General features: G+C 40.7%; 2 protein-coding genes across 4 annotated transcripts in view; one reads left to right on the top strand and one right to left on the bottom strand.

The window, feature by feature from the left end:
- LOC139950768 (nischarin-like) overlaps nucleotides 1-22111 on the top strand; it is a 33086-nt gene extending 10975 nt beyond the window's left edge. For all 3 annotated transcript variants that reach the window (XM_071949581.1, XM_071949573.1, XM_071949589.1), the window contains exons 6-14: nucleotides 392-487; nucleotides 876-1022; nucleotides 1651-1905; nucleotides 3443-3700; nucleotides 12881-13010; nucleotides 14593-14818; nucleotides 16204-17470; nucleotides 18003-18239; nucleotides 19123-22111. In XM_071949581.1, the coding sequence (XP_071805682.1) occupies nucleotides 392-487; nucleotides 876-1022; nucleotides 1651-1905; nucleotides 3443-3700; nucleotides 12881-13010; nucleotides 14593-14818; nucleotides 16204-17470; nucleotides 18003-18239; nucleotides 19123-19587 (3081 nt within the window). In that variant the 3' untranslated portion in view covers nucleotides 19588-22111. The remainder of the gene's footprint in view (nucleotides 1-391; nucleotides 488-875; nucleotides 1023-1650; nucleotides 1906-3442; nucleotides 3701-12880; nucleotides 13011-14592; nucleotides 14819-16203; nucleotides 17471-18002; nucleotides 18240-19122) is intronic.
- LOC139934079 (uncharacterized) lies at nucleotides 9491-12652 on the bottom strand. The gene is made up of 4 exons (XM_071928371.1): nucleotides 11764-12652; nucleotides 10948-11076; nucleotides 10199-10641; nucleotides 9491-9519 (listed from the first exon to the last, which is right to left on the bottom strand). Exons 1-4 carry the CDS (start codon nucleotides 11850-11852, stop codon nucleotides 9491-9493), a joined length of 690 nt encoding a protein of 229 aa, XP_071784472.1. The 5' UTR covers nucleotides 11853-12652.

Genomic DNA, 22111 nt, shown 5'->3' with positions numbered 1-22111 from the left:
AACTTCATTTGTTGCTCTAAAGGAAAGACCATTTACCCATTCTACATGCCATGTCATACTAGGAAGCCAGTACCAGGCTATCTCCAGGGAGAAAGTTCATTCTCATTTCAGTTTTCTCATTATTTTCTTGGGGATAGTGAGTTACAGCTTGAAGAATGTCTATCGTGCTGCTGAAGTGTTCCTTGTGCTCGCAGTGCAGTTGGTTGCCTCCAAGTTGCCTGTAAAAATTTGCCCTGTGTGTCAAGGCCTAGAAACTGATAAGGGTATTCCAAGGCATTTCCTGGCAGGCAAGACACTTCATGTGAACTGTAGAATGAATAATGACTTCCTTCTTGTATTTCATTGTTTCCTACATTCCTGTACGACCTCGTAATATTTTTTCCTCTTTTAGATTGATGTATGTACAGTGAGTTTAATTGAGGGACTCAGTGAGCTGAAGAAGACGTTGCGATACTTGGCTGTACACCATACTGTCAAATCAATCAAGGTAGGGGTGATGAGGTATTGTAAAAGTAAAGTCTGTCCCGGTACATCAGGTTGGTGCATTACACATTGTTATTACACAACTGAGAAAACTTCTATTCCCTCTTGACAGGATGCCAGTCCATCGCAGGTTACTCACCGGCTCTAGCCGGTACCCATATGTACTCCTCGGATTGAGAGAAGCAATTATGATAAAGTGCCTTGCTCAAGGAAACAAGTCTTTTGTTTCAAGACAAATTTGAACATTGAATTCTATTGAAAACCATGTGTGGAGGCTCACTTTTGCACGGAGCATCTCAATACCCTGCGTTGTCTAGACGCCTTTATAAAAAAAAATTGCACAAATTTCTTGCGTCGAGTGACTAAATTTTGTTTTCTCGTAAATGTTTCAGGAAATTATTTTGCCAGAGGGAGATCACTGGACAAACCTAGAGGCAGCTGGGCCAAGCAATGGTCCCCCATCTCATGTCCCCACATGGAAATTCATCAGCAGAGCCGACTTCCGTTACAACAACTTGAATGAAATTGACGATAGCATTGTAAGTAGATTTGACAGATAAGATATTCTTCCAACTTGAGTCTGTTTTCTGACTTGTTTGCCCTGATTTATGACGGCCCACACCATGTGTACACAGAGCTCAGCCCTTGTACTGGATAAAATTGTCCTACTTTTTTCCTTGTGGTAGACATTTCAGCCATGACACACCACACAAATCGGAAGGTAAAATCCACGTTGGAGAACCACTATTCAACACCTTTGTAGTTTACTTAATAGTAGAACGTTAATGCATCTGGGAGAACGTTAATGCAATTTAGGGGAACGTGAAACACAATTTAGGGGAACGGGGAATGTTAATTTAGGAACGTTAATGCAATTTAGGGGAGTGGCTTAACTATTTCACATAGTTTTTGATTTTTTTATTACCAATTTGCCTTCTATTTAATTTCAAATTTTAAATTTATGTAAAATTGTTGTAATTCAGCCTTTGTGCTGTGAGGACAGTTTTTTAATAAACCATTTTATCTATATATTTATCTATCATCTGCTTTACCAGACAAAGATTTCCTTGGTCTTATTTGCTCCTTTGTCAGTGTTGTTTTTGACTGTCTCCATTGCACTAATTTTGCCTGAGACTTTTTAAACAATATTTCATTATTTTACCACAGAAATTGCTACCGAGTTTGACCCGTCTTGACCTGAGCCACAACAACATCACTGAAATCAACAACCTGCAATATCTGTCCTACATGACGCACTTGGACTTGTCCCATAACAACATCAGCTCTCTGGAAGGAGTTCACGCCAGACTGGGTAACATCACATCACTTAGTCTTGCTGGGAATGAGCTCACGAGTCTGAAGGGACTGGGTAAACTCTACTCTCTGGTCCAATTGGATGTCAGCAAGAACTGCATTGAACATGTAAGTTCGACCTGACCCTTGTTTGTTTGAATGATCTTCCCATCAAGGGAACTCAGCAAACTCCCACACAAAGGGATATAAACACCAAGCTGGCAACAGCCAATCACTCTCATACAAACATTGGTTTAACGTCTATGATTATGAATTGCACAAATCAAGAAATTGTGATTCATTAACTAGACGACAATATTTATTCTAGTCATTGTGAAATCAGCGGTTAGCTAGGAGAGTCGAACCCACAACCTTGTGATTGCAAGTCCTGCAGTCTAACCACTTGACCCCTTGGGGTTAAAGGTCATATTTTATTTTGCAATACTTCGGTTTTGATTTGATGAAAAAAATAGTGCTCATTGGGGGACTTTTGAGGCTACTTGGTGGCAGCAGACTTACCAGGGAAATTCATTGTTCTCAGAAATGTGCGCATGCTCAGAACATACAGTTATATATAAGAACTAGAGGGCGCACTGGCCTATATACGCAGCCTGGCATGCGCGCACGGAGGCCATTTTCTAAGTTGACAAAACAGCATCGCACAGCGTGTGTTTGTGCTACCATTTTGTAAGTTGACAAAACAGCATCGCATAGTGCATTCAATAAACACAAACTCCAACGTGTACTTCATATTTAACGCACATACAGAATGGCGTGCGTGTCTCTTTCGCGGTCCTGCCACGTTTGTGCAAGCAGCATCACCAGTGCGCCCTCTAGTTCTTATATATAGCTCTATGGCTCAGAACTACATAGACAGTGGAAATTTACCTGGTAACTGCCACCTACCTTTCCAAAGTCTCCCTTTATACAGAGCTACTGAACTTTTAACTTTGTTTAGAGGGGTTTGCCTTGCCTACGTGGTGTTGTATTTAGCCCTCCTCATGTACTCAGTTCTATAGTCGCAAATAAAAGTTAATGGCCTGATGTTTCGACCCTAGCAGAGTCTTTCTCCATTTAGCCTTCAAGCAAGACTCTGTTAGAGTTGATGTGTCATGCCATTAACTCTTTGTTTGCATTTATACCAAAGGTCCTTTTTGGTTGGGAACGGTTTGCCGCAGCTAATTCTACGTTCTCAGTTCCATTCGTGAAGGTTTTTTACTGTGTACTGACATGCTATCAGGGCAGGTTATCAGAAGAGGTTTTTGACGGGTTACCTCACCCTTAGTCAAGCACCCTTTACAGGTTTCCTCAGGCTTGCAAGCTACAGTGATTGAGTTCACTTATGGGGCATCCTTGGTTTCCCTAACAGAAACTATAATAATAACCATGTTTATAAACATGACATTGTTTGCACTGGCTCTTCTCAGAGCCAACACTTCTCCCAAAAGATATTTGACACATGGTTGTACCCGCAACTTTACTATTAATACTATTAATACTGTTTGGTCTGTAATCTTGTAACGGGCACACTCGCCACAAGCCCCGGCTTTTAGTATGATGCCTCCATGTGATGTGAATGTGGAAATAAATGATTGATTGGATAGTTACTTCTTATTTTCAACACCATGGAAAGCTTCAAACACCATTTATCATTTGCCCTGTTCAGGTCCTGGAGGTGAATTACATTAGTAATCTCCCTTGCATCGAGTCCCTTAACCTCAAGGACAACCCCATCACCAGCATCATGGACTACCGTACTAAGGTACTGGACCTGTTCCAGGACCAGTACGTTGAGATGACTCTGGATGGAATTAAGACATCTCAGAAGGAGATCGATAAAGTGGCAATACTTAAGGCCATACAGAAAGCCAAGGATGGCAAGACAAAGAAGCTAGGCATGAGGAAGGAGTCCCCGATGAGAAAGGTTGGCTGATAAGTTTCGTTACTGCTCTTTGATGCAAAAGTTGTTTCCCGTTTCTTTAACTGTTAGTTACTTTAACATTTTTAACATTTTCCTGGGTGAAACTACTTAAAAAGAAAAATGGTGAGAGGAAATTTTTGATACTGTATTTCAAATAAAACGGTGAGAAAGGTTTGCTGACAAGTTCTTTTACAGCCCCATGATGCAATCGTTGTTTCCCGTTTCTTAAAGTCTTTTAAGCGCCGACCGGTCACTAGCGGTTAAGATCCTTTTTTTTTTTTAACTGTAAACGAAAATAAGATTGCGCGACCACGCAGTTTTAAGAATAGGTAAGAGGACTGTCGAAGGAACTTTTGTGACCTGTTTTTGTTTTGTTTTTTTCTTCTTTCTTTTTTTGTGTGGGGGGCACCATTTGAAGAAAAACAAAAAACAAGAGTAAACAATTAATGTTAACAATTAAAGAAAATGGTGCAAGTTAATGCTTAGAATGAAATTGTGACTAAACAATTTAAAGACAAAAAAACATTCTCATAGCATGCACTAGGGTTTATTGTTCCCTTTCAAGAAAATTTGTGGTTTTTATCCTTGGTCTTGGATCCATGCTGGAATGTCAGACTTGCCTGCTATATGCTTTAAATAATTTTGTAATTTCTTTATGTTTTTAAATTGATTAAAACTGATACCATTTCTGTTTTTCCTGAAAATGTTTCCACCTAAAATACTGACAGATGCAAGCCATTTTGAATTTAGTCATTAGGGAAACGAGCCCAGTCTAATGTCACGCTGGAGGTTATTAGCGACTTTGCACTATCCCTTACATCTTGGGATAGAAAAGCCCGGTATTGGTTTCAGTAATGTAAACAAGGGTGCTAACCCCATGGTTGACCGCAGATGAGTCCTAGATCATGTCAATCATTGTGTGGAGAGAACGTGTGAGTCCATGCACAACCTGCTGCTTGATCCTATTAGCACACTAGCACACGGTCTCATTATGCAGTCCCCATAGTACCCCAATAGTACAAGGTTTCGGCCATGGAGGTAGAAACTATTTCACTATTTCTACCTCCATGCTGCTATCCTGATGCAACTGGCCAAATAACAGAATGTTGTTACAGCAAAACAACGAAGCTCAAAATGGAAAAGAGATTTGGGACTTCATTGATGCACCTTTCATAAATCAGAACCTCTTCTTTTACGGGACACATTGCCTTGATCGGGCGAGTTGATAAAAAGCATTGTAAACATTCGAATGGCATTCGTTATGATATGTTTATAATAGAAATATTATGTTTTAAAAGTAGAATACTGTACAGGGACAGAGATCCACACTACAACTCTTCAGCCAAAAAGAATGAGAAGTCTCAAGTAACAATATATGAAATTTCCGTGTACAACTTATGCAACCAACTACGGAAACGGCAGGAAGCCGTCTCCAGAAAGCACCACAAAAATATCGTTTTTCGAGCTTTAAAATGGAGGTTGGTCCCTCTCAAGAAGGTGATGTTAAACTACAGTTGTTTGCCTTCTGCCGTATGGTTAGACCAAATAGCGAATCGGGATACCGGTGGTTGTTTGAGATCCCATTGAATGCACCTACACAGCACTATTCGGCGGTGGCAGAGAATGCTCCGTTTAATTCAATTAAATTCAATACAATTCAAGTGCACATTTCCAAATCTCCACATAACAACAGAATAAGTGCACTTACATGTTCACATGTTTAAAAATGTACCGGTTTAAGAGGTATATTCCCTCCTTTTAAACGTCATTTAAGCGTGCAAGTATACTATTGGAAAGTCCAATTCTTGAAGATTTATGTGATATTATTTTGGTTTTTATCCCACCGTAAGCTGGAATAGTTATGATCATGTGGAAAATTTCTCGAAAATGAGAAGTAACGTCAACACAAGTTTGGAACTCAAACCTGCTACGCGTTAGGGGCATACCAATCTTAAGAAGGGGGTAATGTTGCCGTGTGGTGTGATTTTCTTTTTTAGTACAGTGCATTTTTCCGCACGCTTCTGCAGTATAGTTTTGCAACAGAGCAAAAGTTGCAGTTTATTACAGATGTAAACAGTTTGTTATTATTTATTTTTCTACGTTTGATTTAATTGCAAAGTTTAAGAAGTGTTTTAACACCTTAATTGTGAATGGAATGGCCAAAGCTTTATGCTTTACGGACGAACGCACAGCTTCACACAGATCGGGCTAATCCGATTACCGGACTCCTGTACAGAGTTTTAGGTACGCGCATTAATGATTTACCTCGAATTAAAACAGCAAAGGAAACAGGGCTAACACATTCATTATTTTTTTTTTTTTTTTTTTTGGGGGGGGGGGGAATCAAACAAATAAACAAACAAACCAATTAACAAACAAACCAATTAACAAACAAACTAGTAAACAAACAAACAAGCAATAGCAAGATAGAGTGGCATTATAATTGATTTCATTGATTTACTGTTTAATTCAAACGTTCACCTTCACTGAGTACATGTTTACGTGTGTATTCTGAGTTATCGAATAACATCCTAATGGGATTTATATAAATGCATTTAAAATAACGTTTCAGGTTTATGTCAGAAAAATACCTGGCAAGTCTGCCATGCACAAGTTCAAAACAACAACAATGGCGTAATTGATATAATGTGTTCAATGTCAAATTCTAACTGGATTGATTGTCTGAATGGTTGTTCTAATAGAAACTCTATACCATGTGATTGTAGTAATATTAAGTTAAACACACGATAGGCCGACGTGTATAATACGAATAAAAAATAAATAATAACGGTGTGATGGCATAATCATTTTTTTTAGATGAGCATTCATTCCAATCATCTTGTTTTCCAAAATACATTTCTTAAAAATTATGTGTGAAATGTCAGCAAAATTTGTAAAAAAAACCTTTACTAACAATAATATTATCGTAACAACTTAAATTATCTTAAACTTATTTGCTATGCAGTTTTAAAAATCAAACTCCATGTTATTTGCATTGTACATAATACTTGCATATACTTGTACCTAAGCCCCTTTCACACGAGCGCTGCAAACGCGGGTCCCTGGTTAAGGGCGCCAGCCGTCTGTCACCTTTACCGCGTGCGATTTTTTAGCGAGCATTCACACGACACGCACACACACATGTAAACATACGTCCCTCGTTTGGGTAGGCCTACTGCATGGACAAAAGTCTACAAGCAAGAGGTTTGAGTTAAAACAAAAACCTTACAGTTAAACGGAATAAAATTAATCAATTTCATTGAAATCAATTAAGTCACATAAAATGTAGAATATTTTAAAAGCATTTGCGATAACGTAACTCTCATCCCGTCGAAGCTAAAAAAAGAAAAACACAAAATTCCACGATTCAACTAGCTTTTTGGACGTTAAAAATGCTACTTTGTTGAATGGGAATGCTTTTTAGATATGAAATTATTGATGAGACATACCAAATAATGAATTAAAACATCGAAAAGCTTAGCCAAATGACGTATTCTGCTTGCGATTGAACGATGTTTTTGCTTCAAGGTTTGAGCTTGTCTTGAAATGCAGCGATCCAGCAACGTCGAGTCATGTTCGAGTCGAAGAAAAACACAAAATTCCACGATTCCAATAGATTTTTTTGATGTAATAACGCTACATTGTTGAATGAAAATGTTTTTTAGATATGGAATTATTGATGAGACATAACAAATAGTGAATTAAAACATCGAAAAGCTTTGCCAAATGACGTATTCTGCTTCCGATTGAACGATGTTTTTGCTTCAAGGGGCTGGTCTAGCATCCGGCCACAAAACCCACCAGCCAAACGGATCGTAGTCCAGCGTTGAGCAGATATACATGTACATGTATGTACATGTACATGTATGTATGATATGCATGATATTTTGAGGTTCCGATAAATTTGACCATTAAAGTGTTAACATGTAAAAATAATTGCCGCAGATGGGTAGGTGACCATTACCTTTCGATCCAACTAGACATTACACGTATATGGTTATACAAAGATAAATAAACACAGTAAATACAAACAAATAAAATAATGTCCGCTCCCTCGATTGTGGAGCGTACGTGTATGGTGCCCGCTCTCTCGGAAGGGGAGCGACTGTGTTTAGCCTATTGTACGTGTATGGTGCCCGCTCTCTCGGAAGGGGAGCGACTGTGTGTAGCCTACGTGTATATGGTGCCCGCTCTCTCGGAAGGGGAGCGACTGTGTGTAGCCTATTGTACGTGTATGGTGCCCGCTCTCTCGGAAGGGGAGCGACTGTGTGTAGCCTATTGTACGTGTATGGTGCCCGCTCTCTCGGAAGGGGAGCGACTGTGTGTAGCCTATTGTACGTGTATGGTGCCCGCTCTCTCGGAAGGGGAGCGACTGTGTGTAGCCTATTGTACGTGTATGGTGCCCGCTCTCTCGGAAGGGGAGCGACTGTGTGTAGCCTATTGTACGTGTATGGTGCCCGCTCTCTCTGAAGGGGAGCGACTGTGTGTAGCCTACGTGTATGGTGCCCGCTCTCTCGGAAGGGGAGCGACTGTGTGTAGCCTATTGTACGTGTATGGTGCCCGCTCTCTCGGAAGGGGAGCGACTGTGTGTAGCCTATTGTACGTGTATGGTGCCCGCTCTCTCGGAAGGGGAGCGACTGTGTGTAGCCTATTGTACGTGTATGGTGCCCGCTCTCTCGGAAGGGGAGCGACTGTGTGTAGCCTATTGTACGTGTATGGTGCCCGCTCTCTCGGAAGGGGAGCGACTGTGTGTAGCCTATTGTACGTGTATGGTGCCCGCTCTCTCGGAAGGGGAGCGACTGTGTGTAGCCTACGTGTATGGTGCCCGCTCTCTCGGAAGGGCAGCGACTGTGTGTAGCCTACGTGTATATCAGGCATGAGAATGGGTGATGATAAAAAAACAGGAAAAAATTCAGTTGATTGGAAATGTCAATATTCCATCATTTTCGCGCGCAGCGTGAAGTCCCTTACGGCCGGGGTTCAGGGCCCGCTTAAGGGCCCTGGGAGCTCTGGGTATTTAGAAGCTCTGTGGTGGTCTCTGATGCATTTCTGACACCTATTTTTCCAGGTAGAAGTGACCTACCTTTGTGTGATTTTTCCTTCTTTTTTTTTTAATAATAGGTTTAAAAGAAAATAAGGAATGTAAAGCTCAAACAATTCAAACATTTTTGGGTTCGCCTGCGATTTTTTTACAATTCCGGAGAAAGAAAGGAAAAAAAAACAAAAAACCAATAGTAATAATATTTTTATTTTTTTGACGATCTTATCCCTTATTTCTGCCCTTGAAAATGCTTTTTTTCTCATTAACAACCATTTTTATAGGTTCTTGATTTGAAATTCGGTTGTGTAAAAGAAATTCTTTTGCAATTAAATGTTTGTGATTTTAACGATCTGTCGGCGACGCACATTTTAAAATAATAGGCCTACATATTTGGCGAGAGCGATGTGTTTTTGAGAAAGAGGTTGTTATTCAGCATAGGGTATAACTGGAACGAGGTTGAGATTAGACCCCAACATAGAAATAGAACCAATGAAGAAAGCACGTCGTCCGGACGTACAGTGTGTTCGCTGGTTCCCAATATATCTTTCGCTGGTTGTGAGGCAATAACAGGTACCAGTTTTCCATGGCCTGCCGGCGATCTCAGATTCGTGCCGCGCCGCTTATTGGTTCGTGTACAAACCTGCACGGACGTACACAGTACACAGTACACATGGTGCAAACACGTGCATTGTTTTTTCAGTAGACTTTCAAAAGTCTCCACACGTGTTATCTTTGCTGCAGCAGCAAGCGCATTACACGCAAACATTATTGAACCGTACCACTATAAACGAAGCAAGGAATGAGGCAAGTTTATACATCCGTCTCTGCTGCTGCATGCATGCGCGATGCCAGGAAGACCACAAGCCGTAAACTGGGCCAGTTGCTGGACGGCAATTTATTGTTTAGTTAGGTGCCGTTTTTTCATGAACACCGTACGTGTGGATCCGCGATAATAACAATTACAAAGGTAAACTGACATTGTCTGACTAGAGAAGAGGGATTAGAGAAATCCAAATGTATACCCCTAAAAACCTACCCCCCGAATTTTATAGCAAATTCACATCGAACTCGGAGACCACAATTTTGAAAGGGAAAAAAACGGAATTCCGGTTTAAACCGGAAGATTCTCATGCCTGGTATATGGTGCCCGCTCTCTCGGAAGGGGAGCGACTGTGTGTAGCCTATTGTACCTGTATGGTGCCCGCTCTCTCGGAAGGGGAGCGACTGTGTGTAGCCTATTGTACGTGTATGGTGCCCGCTCTCTCGGAAGGGGAGCGACTGTGTGTAGCCTATTGTACGTGTATGGTGCCCGCTCTCTCGGAAGGGGAGCGACTGTGTGTAGCCTATTGTACGTGTATGGTGCCCGCTCTCTCGGAAGGGGAGCGACTGTGTGTAGCCTATTGTACGTGTATGGTGCCCGCTCTCTCGGAAGGGGAGCGACTGTGTGTAGCCTATTGTACGTGTATGGTGCCCGCTCTCTCGGAAGGGGAGCGACTGTGTGTAGCCTCTTGTACGTGTATGGTGCCCGCTCTCTCGGAAGGGGGGCGACTGTACGTGTGTTATGTACGTATGTGGTGTCCGCTCCCCTGATAGGGGAGCGGCTGTGTGTAATGTAGGTGTGTGATGCCCGCCTCTCGAAAGGGGGGAGGGCGGTTGTGTGTATGTACGTGTTTGGTGCCGCTCCATACAATTCACATTGCCCCTCCATACCCATACATTGGGTTTCCATACTGCCTTGAACTCATCTTCACACTTCTTCTTCAGAGATCGAATCTTTCTGAGGCTTGGAACTACCCCTGGAATTCTCCTTTGAAACCAGTCTATTACCTCGGATACGTTCTTTGTGTCCTCGACGAATAACATCTCCTCTGTCTGAATCTGGAAACGTGACTGAATTTCCTGTCTGTGAAAAAAATGAATAAAGGTCTATTTCGTTATTTGGATCTGTCTTGTTGGCACCGGGGAAATGGTTAAAATGCACAATGTTTAGAATCTACGTCGGACTACCGGTTGGCCTACACAAACCTCATAAACACAAAGGTTTAACTTTAGCTCTAGTGATTTTTATTTATTATTATTAATATTATTAGTATTTTGGTTATGAATTCAGTACGGTCAATGTAACTTATCCTTAAACACCATGCGTAGCGCACGACCGTCTTTCAATAATATGTTGAAATGTTTTGCCGCGTTGCCGTGTTATTTTTACCTCACGATTTCATCAAAGAATGAATCTGCATCCTCAGTCCCAGATTTTGTCGTCTTCAGAACCGTGATGAAATCGTCCTTGACGAGGTGGCCATCCCATTCTTCATTACTTTTTCCATAAGAAGCATCCCTGTCAGATGGAAATAACAACAGTTAGTGGTTTCGTTGTATCGATCAGACAGAACAGTTTTGCAAACAACTACTACATACTAATTTTTGTCTTTTACCCATCGAACACCGATGTGTGTAAGTCATGTTGAACTAATGGGCAATCTCGGTAGTCGAGTTGGTAAGACACTGCTCTATTGCAAGGGTTGTGGGTTTTTCATCCCAAATGCAAATTAATCATCTATTAATATAACAATTAGTAGGCCTGCTTATGATCGGCAGTGATTGGTTATTGATCGACGATTGACCGTAACATTTTACGCATGGTTGGGACTTTTCTATCAGAGTGTCTTTGGAATATTTTTTTAACACTAATTTCAGTAGATGTAAATTAATTACTTCTTAATTTGTTAAATGTCCAGCTTGCTTCCACCGTATTTTATTCATTGATGGTCGACACCTTAAATAAACTATGGACGCCGAACATGATAGCCTCGATCTAAACTGATGTGTCCGTGTGTGGGGTCTTTTTACAAATTCAGGTTGTAAATTCAACGTCTCAACCAGCTACACGGATCCACCCCACTCCACCCCACTCCACCCTAGGCCTAAATTTATGGTAAAAAAACGCACTGAGAATGGAAGTTTATGTTATTAAAATAAGTTGTAGAACTGGTATGATTTATGTGTGAATCTTGTATGTACTTACCACGCCAATGCAGTCAGCAGATCGTTTTTTTTTCCACCAGCATGGACCTCCTTGGTGAGCTGGATAAGTCTCTGTTTATGCTCACACATCCTTTTTTAACTCTCAGTTTGCACTGGGCCCTTGAGTGGGGTCACCAGCAGCAATAATTTTTGAAACAATATTCGTGGTTGTTTCCAAATTTTGTTTGTGGGCATTTGGTGGATGTTGCCGATGTCGCTCATTGGGCTGGCCAATCAATGCTGCCAGGCAGGTGTTTGTGATAAAATCCCTCAATTCATATAACTTATTGACATTGAAGTCGTCAAGGTCGGGAATGTACTTTGTCAGTTGCTCTTCGCTATCCCTTAAATAACCCCCTCCGATTAGAAGGGTGGTAAAGCAAAGAAGACTGATGTGGGTACGATTATTATTCCTGCCAGAACATATAATTTCGTCCCGTACCACAATACCATTTTCATTGAAACATTTGTCAAATGGAACTCATCCTCTGATTTCTTTTCGCTTGAACAAACCAAGAAACTTTAAGCACTGTTCAGCCTCGAGAAAGCATTTCCCGTTCTGAATTACATATGGGATAAAACACCCTAGCCAGCCAAACTGGCCTGGATTTGCCATTATTTACAGATATAGTTTAGTCATCGGATTGTTCGACTACGCTATATACACACAAAATGTAAAATAAACTTGACACGTTGAGCAAGGACCATTGCACCATTGAGCACCCGAAAGTTCTGTGGTGGAATAACGACCTTGAGCCAGCTCCCCGCAACACAGCCTAATAACAGACCGTGACCACTAGCAGCGGTGAAGGTGTTTATGGTGCAGTGATTACGTAAGCAATTTCGGTGACCAGCCACCCGACCACTGCGGCCTCCTTGGGTCAGTGGTGTTGTAAGTATAACTTTCGACTCCTGACCGCAGGCTAGATTATCAGTGAAGATAATCAGTTTAAGTGCTGCAAGCGTTCATAATTGACTTGGCTCGAACCTCAGAAAGTGAGGTTCGAGAACGTGACATTAGACTGGGCTCGTTTCCCTAATGAATCAAGTAAAGCAAATAACACAAAATCCCATGCACAAAATAAAGTGTTATTTTACTTGTTTGTCTGATTTTGCAGAGACACAACTTGGCCGTGAATCAAGCTGATATTGCTGATCCTACTCAAAGGAAAGCCTCATTGTCCACCAAGTCAGTATGCTCAATGAATAGTCAGTACAGTCTCGCAGTACCTGGTGATGAAGCATCAGGTATGGATAATAATAAAAATAATAACTGCTTGACTCACCAAATTCAAGCTTTCAGGTTGGAAACATAAGAGAGATCAACAAAAATTTGAAAACATTGTTTGCGTATGAAGTGAAGGTTTCTTTACGTGGAAAGTTGTGCGCACAAGTTTTCTTAACTTTACTGTCGTCTAACAGGAAAACAAAGCTACAAAAAGTGGTTGAAAATAATCACAACATACCTTTAGAAATGTAAACATGAATGCCTCGATCTATTACCCACTTCTGTACCTAAAACCTTTTGTAAAATCCTTCCAAATAACAGAATTCTGTGTATAAAAACACCAGAAGTTTGTTGCGAAACAAGCGGGAGACCGTCATTACTGTGTACATGTGCGCGTAGTACGTGGTACATCCCCTATACAGTCCACCCACACATAGAAAACGGCCTGCTCCACATGGAGAAAAAGCACCTACTCGTACATGCGTTGTTTGATTGTGAAATGACTTTCGACCTTTGAACCTTACAGCATTTTCTCTTATGTGGACCATGTGCTATTTTTAGACTGTTGTCTTGAGATTTCCACTCTATCTACAGCCGTTTGCTACGTTTTAGTAGCATGTTTATAACTCATACACCATGTCAAACTGCGTGGGCGTGTTCGGGCGGCATGCGTGGTAATACACAGGGCACCTCCGGGCTAATGGGTCTGTCCACACTAATGGGACCATTTGATGTGACTTTTTTTTATAAATGGGTGACAAAAATAAACAAGAAGAGTTTTGTCAAGCTTGTTTCCCATGCACATTCCAAATCACTTCAAGGTTTTTGTTTGCAAAGAGCAAGACACATTTATCTGTATTTTAGCAATAACTGGGGATCATCTTCAAGATGATTATGTTTGTAACAGGGGAATGTTGGACAGACATTTCGTACATAAATGGTGAGAAAGGCATAATAATATAAACAAATTGCCAAAAATGTTGTCCCCTACAATTCTGTTGTCCCTGCAAAGAATGTTTCTAGGCAAAACCAAGACATCTGCGTGGGTACTCAAGAAACTACAGAGAGTTATCTTGAAGATATTAGGTTTGTAACATGGACAGATATTTGTCACAATATGTCTGTCCATGTTAAAAACAAACATTCATACCAGCTGAAAAACCTCAAGGTACTCTTGGTTTTTACAGATAACCATAAAAATAGGGGCAATGGGTCTAACTTAATTAACCTTTGAGTAAATCAATTAATTAATTATTTGTGTCATCCATTTCTAGTCAATTCCAATACAAAATGTCTGTCCTCGTTACAAACAATGTGTCTTAAAGAAAACTGCGTAACTTCTTAAATAATAAGACATTTGTTATACTGTTTGGTAAGCACACTCACTATCAGCAGAGAATTGTACAAAACAAAATACAGGGAAAAATTTTGTATTTTGTGTACCCTCCCAGTCACAGTCCAAAAAGGTATCTTTTGGAACCAAAAAGACCCATTAGCGTGGACAGACCCTTATGCGTGCTAAAGGGTTAAAGCGGATGGTACAGTTCTCTTCAAATTATTTTTTTTCAATTGGTTCTCTTAAATGCTTGAATACTTTTTCAGTCTCGAGTGCACATGATGCTGAATTCAGAGCAAAGGTCGAAGAGATCAGACGAGAGGGAGGGGAGGCGTGGCTCACCATGCTCAATGAGCTTCAAGAAGCCCCCCATGCTAAACCTGATGTCGTCCGAGCCAGAGGGAGGTCATCCCCAGGCAAGGGTAGGTCACCAAAAGGCCAACGTAAAGAGTTTCGAGATTCAGAAGATAAAGAGGCAAGACCCAGTACTAGGTGAGTCAGAGAACACGTAATGATGGTGTCATTGTAATATAAAAAAGCACTGGACACTATTGGTAATTACTCAAAATAATTGAGCTGTTGATAGTATAAAACATTTTGAGAAACAGCTCCCTCTGAAGTAACATAGTTTTTTAGAAAGAGGTAATTTCTCACTCAAATATTAGTGACTTCAGGCCTGAAGCCTTTTTTAAGGCATCTGAAAGCACACAATTTGTGCAACAATGGTGGTTTTTTTTTCTTTCATTGTTAATCTCTTCTAGCTTTGATGACCTATTGAGTCCAAATTTTCACAGATTTGTTATTTTATTTCGATATGTTGTGATACACCAGGGTGGGATACTGGTCTTTGAAAATTACCACAGTTTTCCAGTGCCTTTTAAGTAGGATTTGAAACTGTGCATAGTGGGAGTACAATCAGGTGATGTTTTGCGGTAAGCACATGTGTAAATCTCTTTTGAGTAGTGTTTTTTCTGAAAAGAACCAGTTGACGGCTCAACGTCTCAATCAGTATGCTCCGAGTGTCTTCAGGAGGATGCTGGAGTTTGTTTCTGGCTGCTGCTTAAAGACAGTGGACACTATTGGTAATTCTCAAAGACCAGTCTTCTCACTTGCTGTATCTCAACATATGCATAAAATAACAAACCTGTGAAAATTTGAGCTTAATCGGTCATCAAAGTTGCAAGATAATAATGAAAGAAAAAACACCCTTGTCGCACGAAGTTGTGTGCTTTCAGATGCTTGATTTCGAGACCTCAAATTCTAAACCTGAGGTCTCGAAATCAAATTCTTGGAAATTTACTTCTTTTTCGAAAACTACGTTACTTCAGATGGAGCAGTTTCTCACATTGTTTTATACTATCAACAGCTCCCCCAATAGTAAATACCAATAGTGTCCACTGCCTTTAAAGACTGCCATGGAGATTAACTGGATGGTCAGAGCATGATGCATCTGATCAAAATATTGAGTTGTCTTCTCAGAACCACTAAAAACCACTCAAAAGAGATTTACATATGGTTCTACTGAAGAACCTCACCCGATTATAATATTATCATAAAAAAAGTCTTTTAAAATTTGGCACAATCACATACCTTCTGTGGCCCCAATAGACTGATATGCATTGTATAAATTTATTGCACTTATGCAAATTTATTTTATATCAAGTTATAAACCACAAGAAAAACTTAATCGGTAAATATAAAGCAATTTTGTTTTGTTTTGAAGTTTTTTAAGGTGATTAATAAAAAAGGATTGGAAAGAGATTACATGTCTTAGGTCAATATTTCACCTCTTCTTTGAATCCAGACTTGACTTTTGTGAGATTTTTTACAAAGATGTATTAGATTTTTAAATTTAAACATAAACACTCTTTTCACAGATCGCCAGCAAGATCAGATTTTCAGCATCCATCTTCACCAACTCTTAAGATAAGTCCTAAAGCCCTCCTTCACTGTATATTTGATGAGCTGGCTCGCCATCAAGCCGAGGGGATCAACTCCATCCCAGAGCTCATCTTCCATCTCCACATCTACTTCCGGGGGCCCGTACTCTGCACATACGGTCCCAGACATCTTAAAGACGGTGTGAAAGAACCGGAGGTCCAGGGCCCCTCAATCAGGGGCTACCTGGAGCAGATGGCACCAGAGACACAAAAAGAGTTTGTGGATTTGCTCCACGGTCTGACCAGCGGGAAGGTGCAGCTGCCAAGTCACATCTTCCCCAAGCTGAAAGATGCGGCAGAAGTTCTAGTGTGCGTCTTGAAAGTGCTCGGACTGGAGGAGAAGTCAATCGTGGATGGAGCGAGGGATAAGTTGATGTCGGAGGAGGTGATGAAACTCCAGGTTTCTTGTGAGGATAATTTACAGAAGGAGAAGAAGATTGAGCGTGAAGTTGCTGTTGTTGATGCTGCCAGAATGTCTGTAGTATCTCCAGCTATAACAATTTCTGAACATGAAAGTCCTGTGTATACAAAACCTTCCCGATCGAGCTCTCCTCGCATTATCCCAACATACGACGCGCTGAGCTTAGAGAACTTAACTCAGTGCAATCAACAGATTGGGATAGAACTCTCTGAACCGATGAAGGTTATCGCAGACATGCAGGCAACAGAACTCATTAAATACTTCCATGACAACATTGCTGAGATAGTCTCTGAACCTGAGAAGCTCACCCACGTGGTATGGGTTGGGGCAATAGCCTTCCAGAGACCCTCAGTTGAGATTTCAGCGTGTGTGATGCTCAGCGACCGTGCAGTGTACATACTCTCCGCAGACTCATCAAAATCGCAAGTCCTCAGCCCACCAGTGGAGGTGCGTGGACACAGACGCATGAACAGCGACTCAGTCATCAAGGAGAAACTCAAAGCAGACTCCAAGAAACAAGAGCAAATCAGCACAGCTGGATTCAACGGTGGTCAGGTCTTGAAATCCCCACATGCCAGCGGGGTCCTCGTGACAGCCACAGAGAACAAGAGCAGGAAGAGGGTCAAATGTCAGCACATACTGAAATTGACGGACATTGCTGAGGTGGATGTTGGGTTGTTTGATCAGAAGTTGAGGCTGACGGCAAAGACAGCTGCTGACACTGTATCTCTATTGACAAGAAACTTCCAGGTGACACTGGGGTTTTTGGAATGGCTAATGCAGGTGAGTCTTTCTTAATAAACTCCATTGTGTGTATTATTTGTAAACTTGAAAGTTAACACTCAATCAAATTATTTAGCTTTAGGTTTTTTCTCTTCTTAAAAGATTTGTGTATTTTGAACTTCCGTTTTCTAACTGGTATTTTTGTTTTGCATTCTGCAAATTGATTTCCTCATTTTATAGCTTATTGTTGTCATATTCTTCTATGTTTGAGTGAATAAAAAACTTGGTGCCCTTCCTTTGGAATTCGTTTATCTTTGGAATTTGGGAGATTTTTGTCGGCTTTTGTTTGCAACTAAGTCAAATTCTTCTGCCCTAACACACAATACAGCTGTCTACAGTGCAAGAAGCCATTTCTAATCTCGCCATTAGAGAGCTGCCGTAAAAAAAAAGAATGTGATTTTCACTAAACAAAAAAGGACAACCTCAATTTTAAAAAGAATTCTCAGCTTAGAATGGTGTGCTTGATGGAATTGAATTTGCTTTTTCCAAAAACTAGTGATGTATATTTTTTCTTGTTGTGGTCAACTTGAAGGTTCTTCCCATCTCCAGTGGATCCAGTAAATCACCAGATCGTAGCCAACAGGTCGTTGACCCCTACAAGCTCCACCGATCCTACACCGAAGAGTTTCTTCATCCAAGCTCAGTCAAGTTCTCCTATCCAAACGACGAGACGATCAATGACTTGACTTATCTGATCGTTGCTTGTATCAAAGATCCCAAGATTAGCATCGAGAGAACCAGCATTCTTCTCTACATGCTTGTCTATCAGGTAGGCCCAGGTCGAAATTCCAGTTGAACCTAGTTAAACTGGGTTTAACTGGAACTAGTTGAAACCAGTTGAACCTAGTCAAACTGGGTTTAACTGGAACTAGTTGAAACCAGTTGATAAACTAGTTAAACACAGTTAAAGCCAGTTGGTTTAATATGGAAAATGGACAGAGACCAACTGGTTTATAATTTCAACCTGGTTCAACACAGTTAAACCGAGTCCAAACCAGTTGGTTAATATGAAAAATGGACGAGTTTGGTCACTGTACAGTTGAACCAGTTGACCCCAGTTAACTAGGTTCAACTGGCATTTTGACCTGGGAGGACCATGGTCCAGTGGTTAGATTGCAGGGGTGGATTTCACAAAGAGTTAAGACTAGTCTTATCCCGAGTTAGGACGAGTTACTCGTCCTAACTTAGGACTAGCCATACATTTTTCATATCTCCTAGGATTAGTCCTAAGTTAGGACTAGTCCTAAACTCTTTGTGAAATCGACCCCAGGACTTGCATTCAAAAGGATGCGGGTTCGAGTCCTACCAAGCTAACTGCTGATTTCACAATGACCAGAGTATCGTCGTCTAGTTCAATTCAATTCAATTCAATTTATTTATTTCATCACAGATTACAAGTAAAAAGTGAAAATTGTTTTCCCTGTGTGCACTAAAAAGATTCAGTTACTGAATCACAATACTTGATTTGTGAAATTCATAATTAATATTGTGAACCAATGTTTGTATGATAGAGATTGGCTGTTGCCAGCTTGGCATGTTGATTGTCTGGGCTCTAGAAACTTGTACTAAGATGAATGGTTTTGTTTTTGAAGAGACTGGTTAATTTTGATCCACAAAATAGTAGCTTAAACTTGTTTTGATGCCTTAAACAGGTGCATCCTATCCCGAATAGTCCCATTGCAATTCGTGAACCACTCCATCCCTGCGAGAAGTCCCATCGCACTCTGGTAGTCACCGACAAGCATCTGACCCTGTGCCGAGAAGACCACGTCAGTTACCCTCTTCCCAGCTTCACCAAGGTCCTTCCCGAGAACCCCCAGTACGAGATCCTAGAGGTCCAAGCCTTGGAGCATCTCCGACGCCTTGTGGTCAGTGATTTCTCCTCGCGGGACGTGACCCTCGTCTTTGAGGTCATGGACGTGGTAGTGGACATCACCATGGACCACTATGGGAGTAGGGAAAGTGGCGAGGGGAAAGTGGAGAGTCCAGCCCTGCCAGAGATTGCTTGGACGCTGGTCTTGCCGTCGTTTGAAGATCGAGAGAGATTGAGGAAGCAGCTGTGTCATACATGGCAGGAGATTCATGGACAAGAGCTGTCCATACAGGTCAATACATGAGACTATATCCCAATCTTATCTAACTCATAAACTGCAGGAAAAAATTTCTAATTTCTAGCACGAGAATATACAAGTAAAAAGAGAGGCTGTTATTTGCTAACTTTCATAGTTTTCTATATATGCATTACATGTTTATTCAACTTTGTCATAGGTGTCGATAGCCCTGTTTTACACTGTATCTCTTATCCAAGCAAAAGTGGAATACAGTCCTTGAGTGGCCCAAGACTTTTTTACCCCACGGTTACCCGAGCACACTTTCACACTGTGTTCCTATTCTACAAGGTTCTGGTTGCATGTTTCAAGATAACCCAGGGTTTAACCGCTTGCCCCTGCTCCAGAGCAGGGGTGACGTTTCCCTGGGGAATGCCCATTTGCCGGGAAAGACTGGGGCTAAAGCAATCTTAAAGGAACATTACAGAATTGGTAAGAAATAAAAATCGTGAAGATCACAGATCTACATAAAACTTACACAGTCTAATGATGATGATTGTTGAAAACATCCCTTGATATATTTCTGTCTGAAATGTCATATTTTGATGAGAAATAAATAATCTAACTTCGCAATTGGAGTTTATCGCTCAGTGAGCGTTTATTCATTTTTATTTTGGCATCAATGCAATGCAAAATTTGTAATCGTTTTTTCACTATTCTCTCATGACCCAGATGGCCAATCAATCTCAAACTTCTACAGGTTTATCAGTTTATGTATGCGGTGGATTACATAAAGTGCTTACACTGCCAGCAACTGTTTTGCTAGCAAAAAACCAATTCTGTAATGTTCCTTTTATGTGAAAAGGCCGCCCTTTTTCCCTGGGAAACCCCTGGGAGTAGTGTTAAAAGGGCTAAATGTCTTGTAAAGGGAGGATTTCTTGTACGGATTTTCCAAACCTTTCTACCATTTAGTTGGTTTTGTATTTTGTTGACAAATCAAAACCTCACAAATGCCTGAATTTTAAAGACTTCAGAGATTAATGGAGAAAATCATCATTCACAGCCTGAAATCTTTCTGTTAACCATGCAAAACACTTCGAGTAGTACTAGAAAACCATTGAAAGGAGATATTTAAAATGTGTTCTTTTTTGAAAATTTTCAAGAAGTACATCACTGAATAATAGTCAGAGTGAATACAAACAGAATATTAGGTCGAGTAAAACAACAAATCTAAATTTGTAAAGAATAAAACTGAATGAAATACCAGAACTGAATATTTCTAAAGGAGGAAATTAGAAATGTCAATATTTATTTTATTACAAAGATACATTATTTTATATGTTTTTTTATTTGATTATGGCAGAATGTGTGGAGACCACATTGCTTAGAGCTGAATATATTTAGATGAATTTATGACAAATTTGCTTTATTGTAACGATGTAGCAATTTAATCGAAAGGAAAGTTTATGTTAAAGGAACTATTCATATAAGCAAAATTTTCTAATAATAATAATAATGCAAATAATTAGTAGTGATAGTGATAATAATAGGTAGTTCTTATAACTGCAATTTATTATAAGTTATCACACAAGCGCGAGTGGAATACGGAAAAATATAGCGCTTCTGCGTCCCATATCCAACGAGGCTGAAGGCCGAGTTGGATATTGACGCAGACGCGCTATATTTTCCGTATTTCCACGAGCGCGTGTGTGATAACGTATTAATCTTCAAGCAAACTTGGCGCGTGACATAGAACACACAATACGCATGGTAGTGATATTAGCCGTGCAATATAGGTTTTTATCACCACTCCACTCCATTCTGCCAATCTGATTGAGCGCGTACTTAAAGATAAAATAACTTATCAATGCACTATACATTAGAGCTCGGGTCATTGGACCAATAACATTCCTTTAATCTTTCTCAGCTCCCTGGGAACTATACAGCCTGGGCTGCCATGTTGCTTGTATCATACTGTCTAGTTCTATGTTGGCGGTCTCCCGGTTGTGTCGATATCTTTGTTTGGGGTGCCAGTCAAGAGCCTTACACTGGGTGCATTCGTTTAGCTTCCCTGGGTCTACCCCGCGGTCCTCACTCAGGTGAGCCCCTGACAATAGCTAATTGAACGATCACACTCGCCCTCTCGTGGTGACATCATGTACCTCAGGTCACCCCAAAGTGACCCACTCCACAAGCAGGGCACTGGGGGCTGACCGGACCCAGGTGAGCCCCGTCAAAGCTATTCGAACATATCCCGGGGCAGACCTGGGTCAACCCAGGGAAGCTAAACGAATGCACACATTGTTAACTGCCATGTAGCCAGGGATCATGCCCAAGTTTACGACACAACCTGGGTGGGAAGCAGCAGCCAGTGGATATCAAAGGGATGCAGCATTTTATTTCAGAAATCAAATAAAAAACCACAAGGGAAACTTGGTTACTTTAAACTTTTTTACCCAGTCAGTTTTCCGTGTGGTTTATTATTTGATATTATTTATGTTACTGTAAAGTAAAAATTGTTATTTTAGTAATTAAAATATGTCCACAGTCAATTGAATACAAATAAAAACTGACATTTTTAATACAAACAAGA

Source organism: Asterias amurensis, chromosome 2 (genome assembly GCF_032118995.1).
Source record: "Asterias amurensis chromosome 2, ASM3211899v1".
NCBI classification, from domain to species: Eukaryota; Metazoa; Echinodermata; class Asteroidea; order Forcipulatida; family Asteriidae; genus Asterias; species Asterias amurensis.
The sequence above is the reverse complement of the archived record's forward strand: the minus strand, read 5'-3'. Positions and strand labels throughout refer to the sequence as shown.

What these genes read in the sequence shown, in the direction of transcription:
- LOC139934079 (XM_071928371.1), bottom strand. Translation starts at nt 11,852, where the DNA reads ATGTGTGAGCATAAACAGAGACTTATCCAGCTCACCAAGGAGGTCCAT. An exon ending in CTGCTGACTGCATTGGCGTG is followed by an intron (nt 11,077 to 11,763) that starts GTAAGTACATAC and finishes TCCATCTGACAG; the next exon opens with GGATGCTTCTTATGGAAAAA. An exon ending in TTCTTTGATGAAATCGTGAG is followed by an intron (nt 10,642 to 10,947) that starts GTAAAAATAACA and finishes TTTTTTTCACAG; the next exon opens with ACAGGAAATTCAGTCACGTT.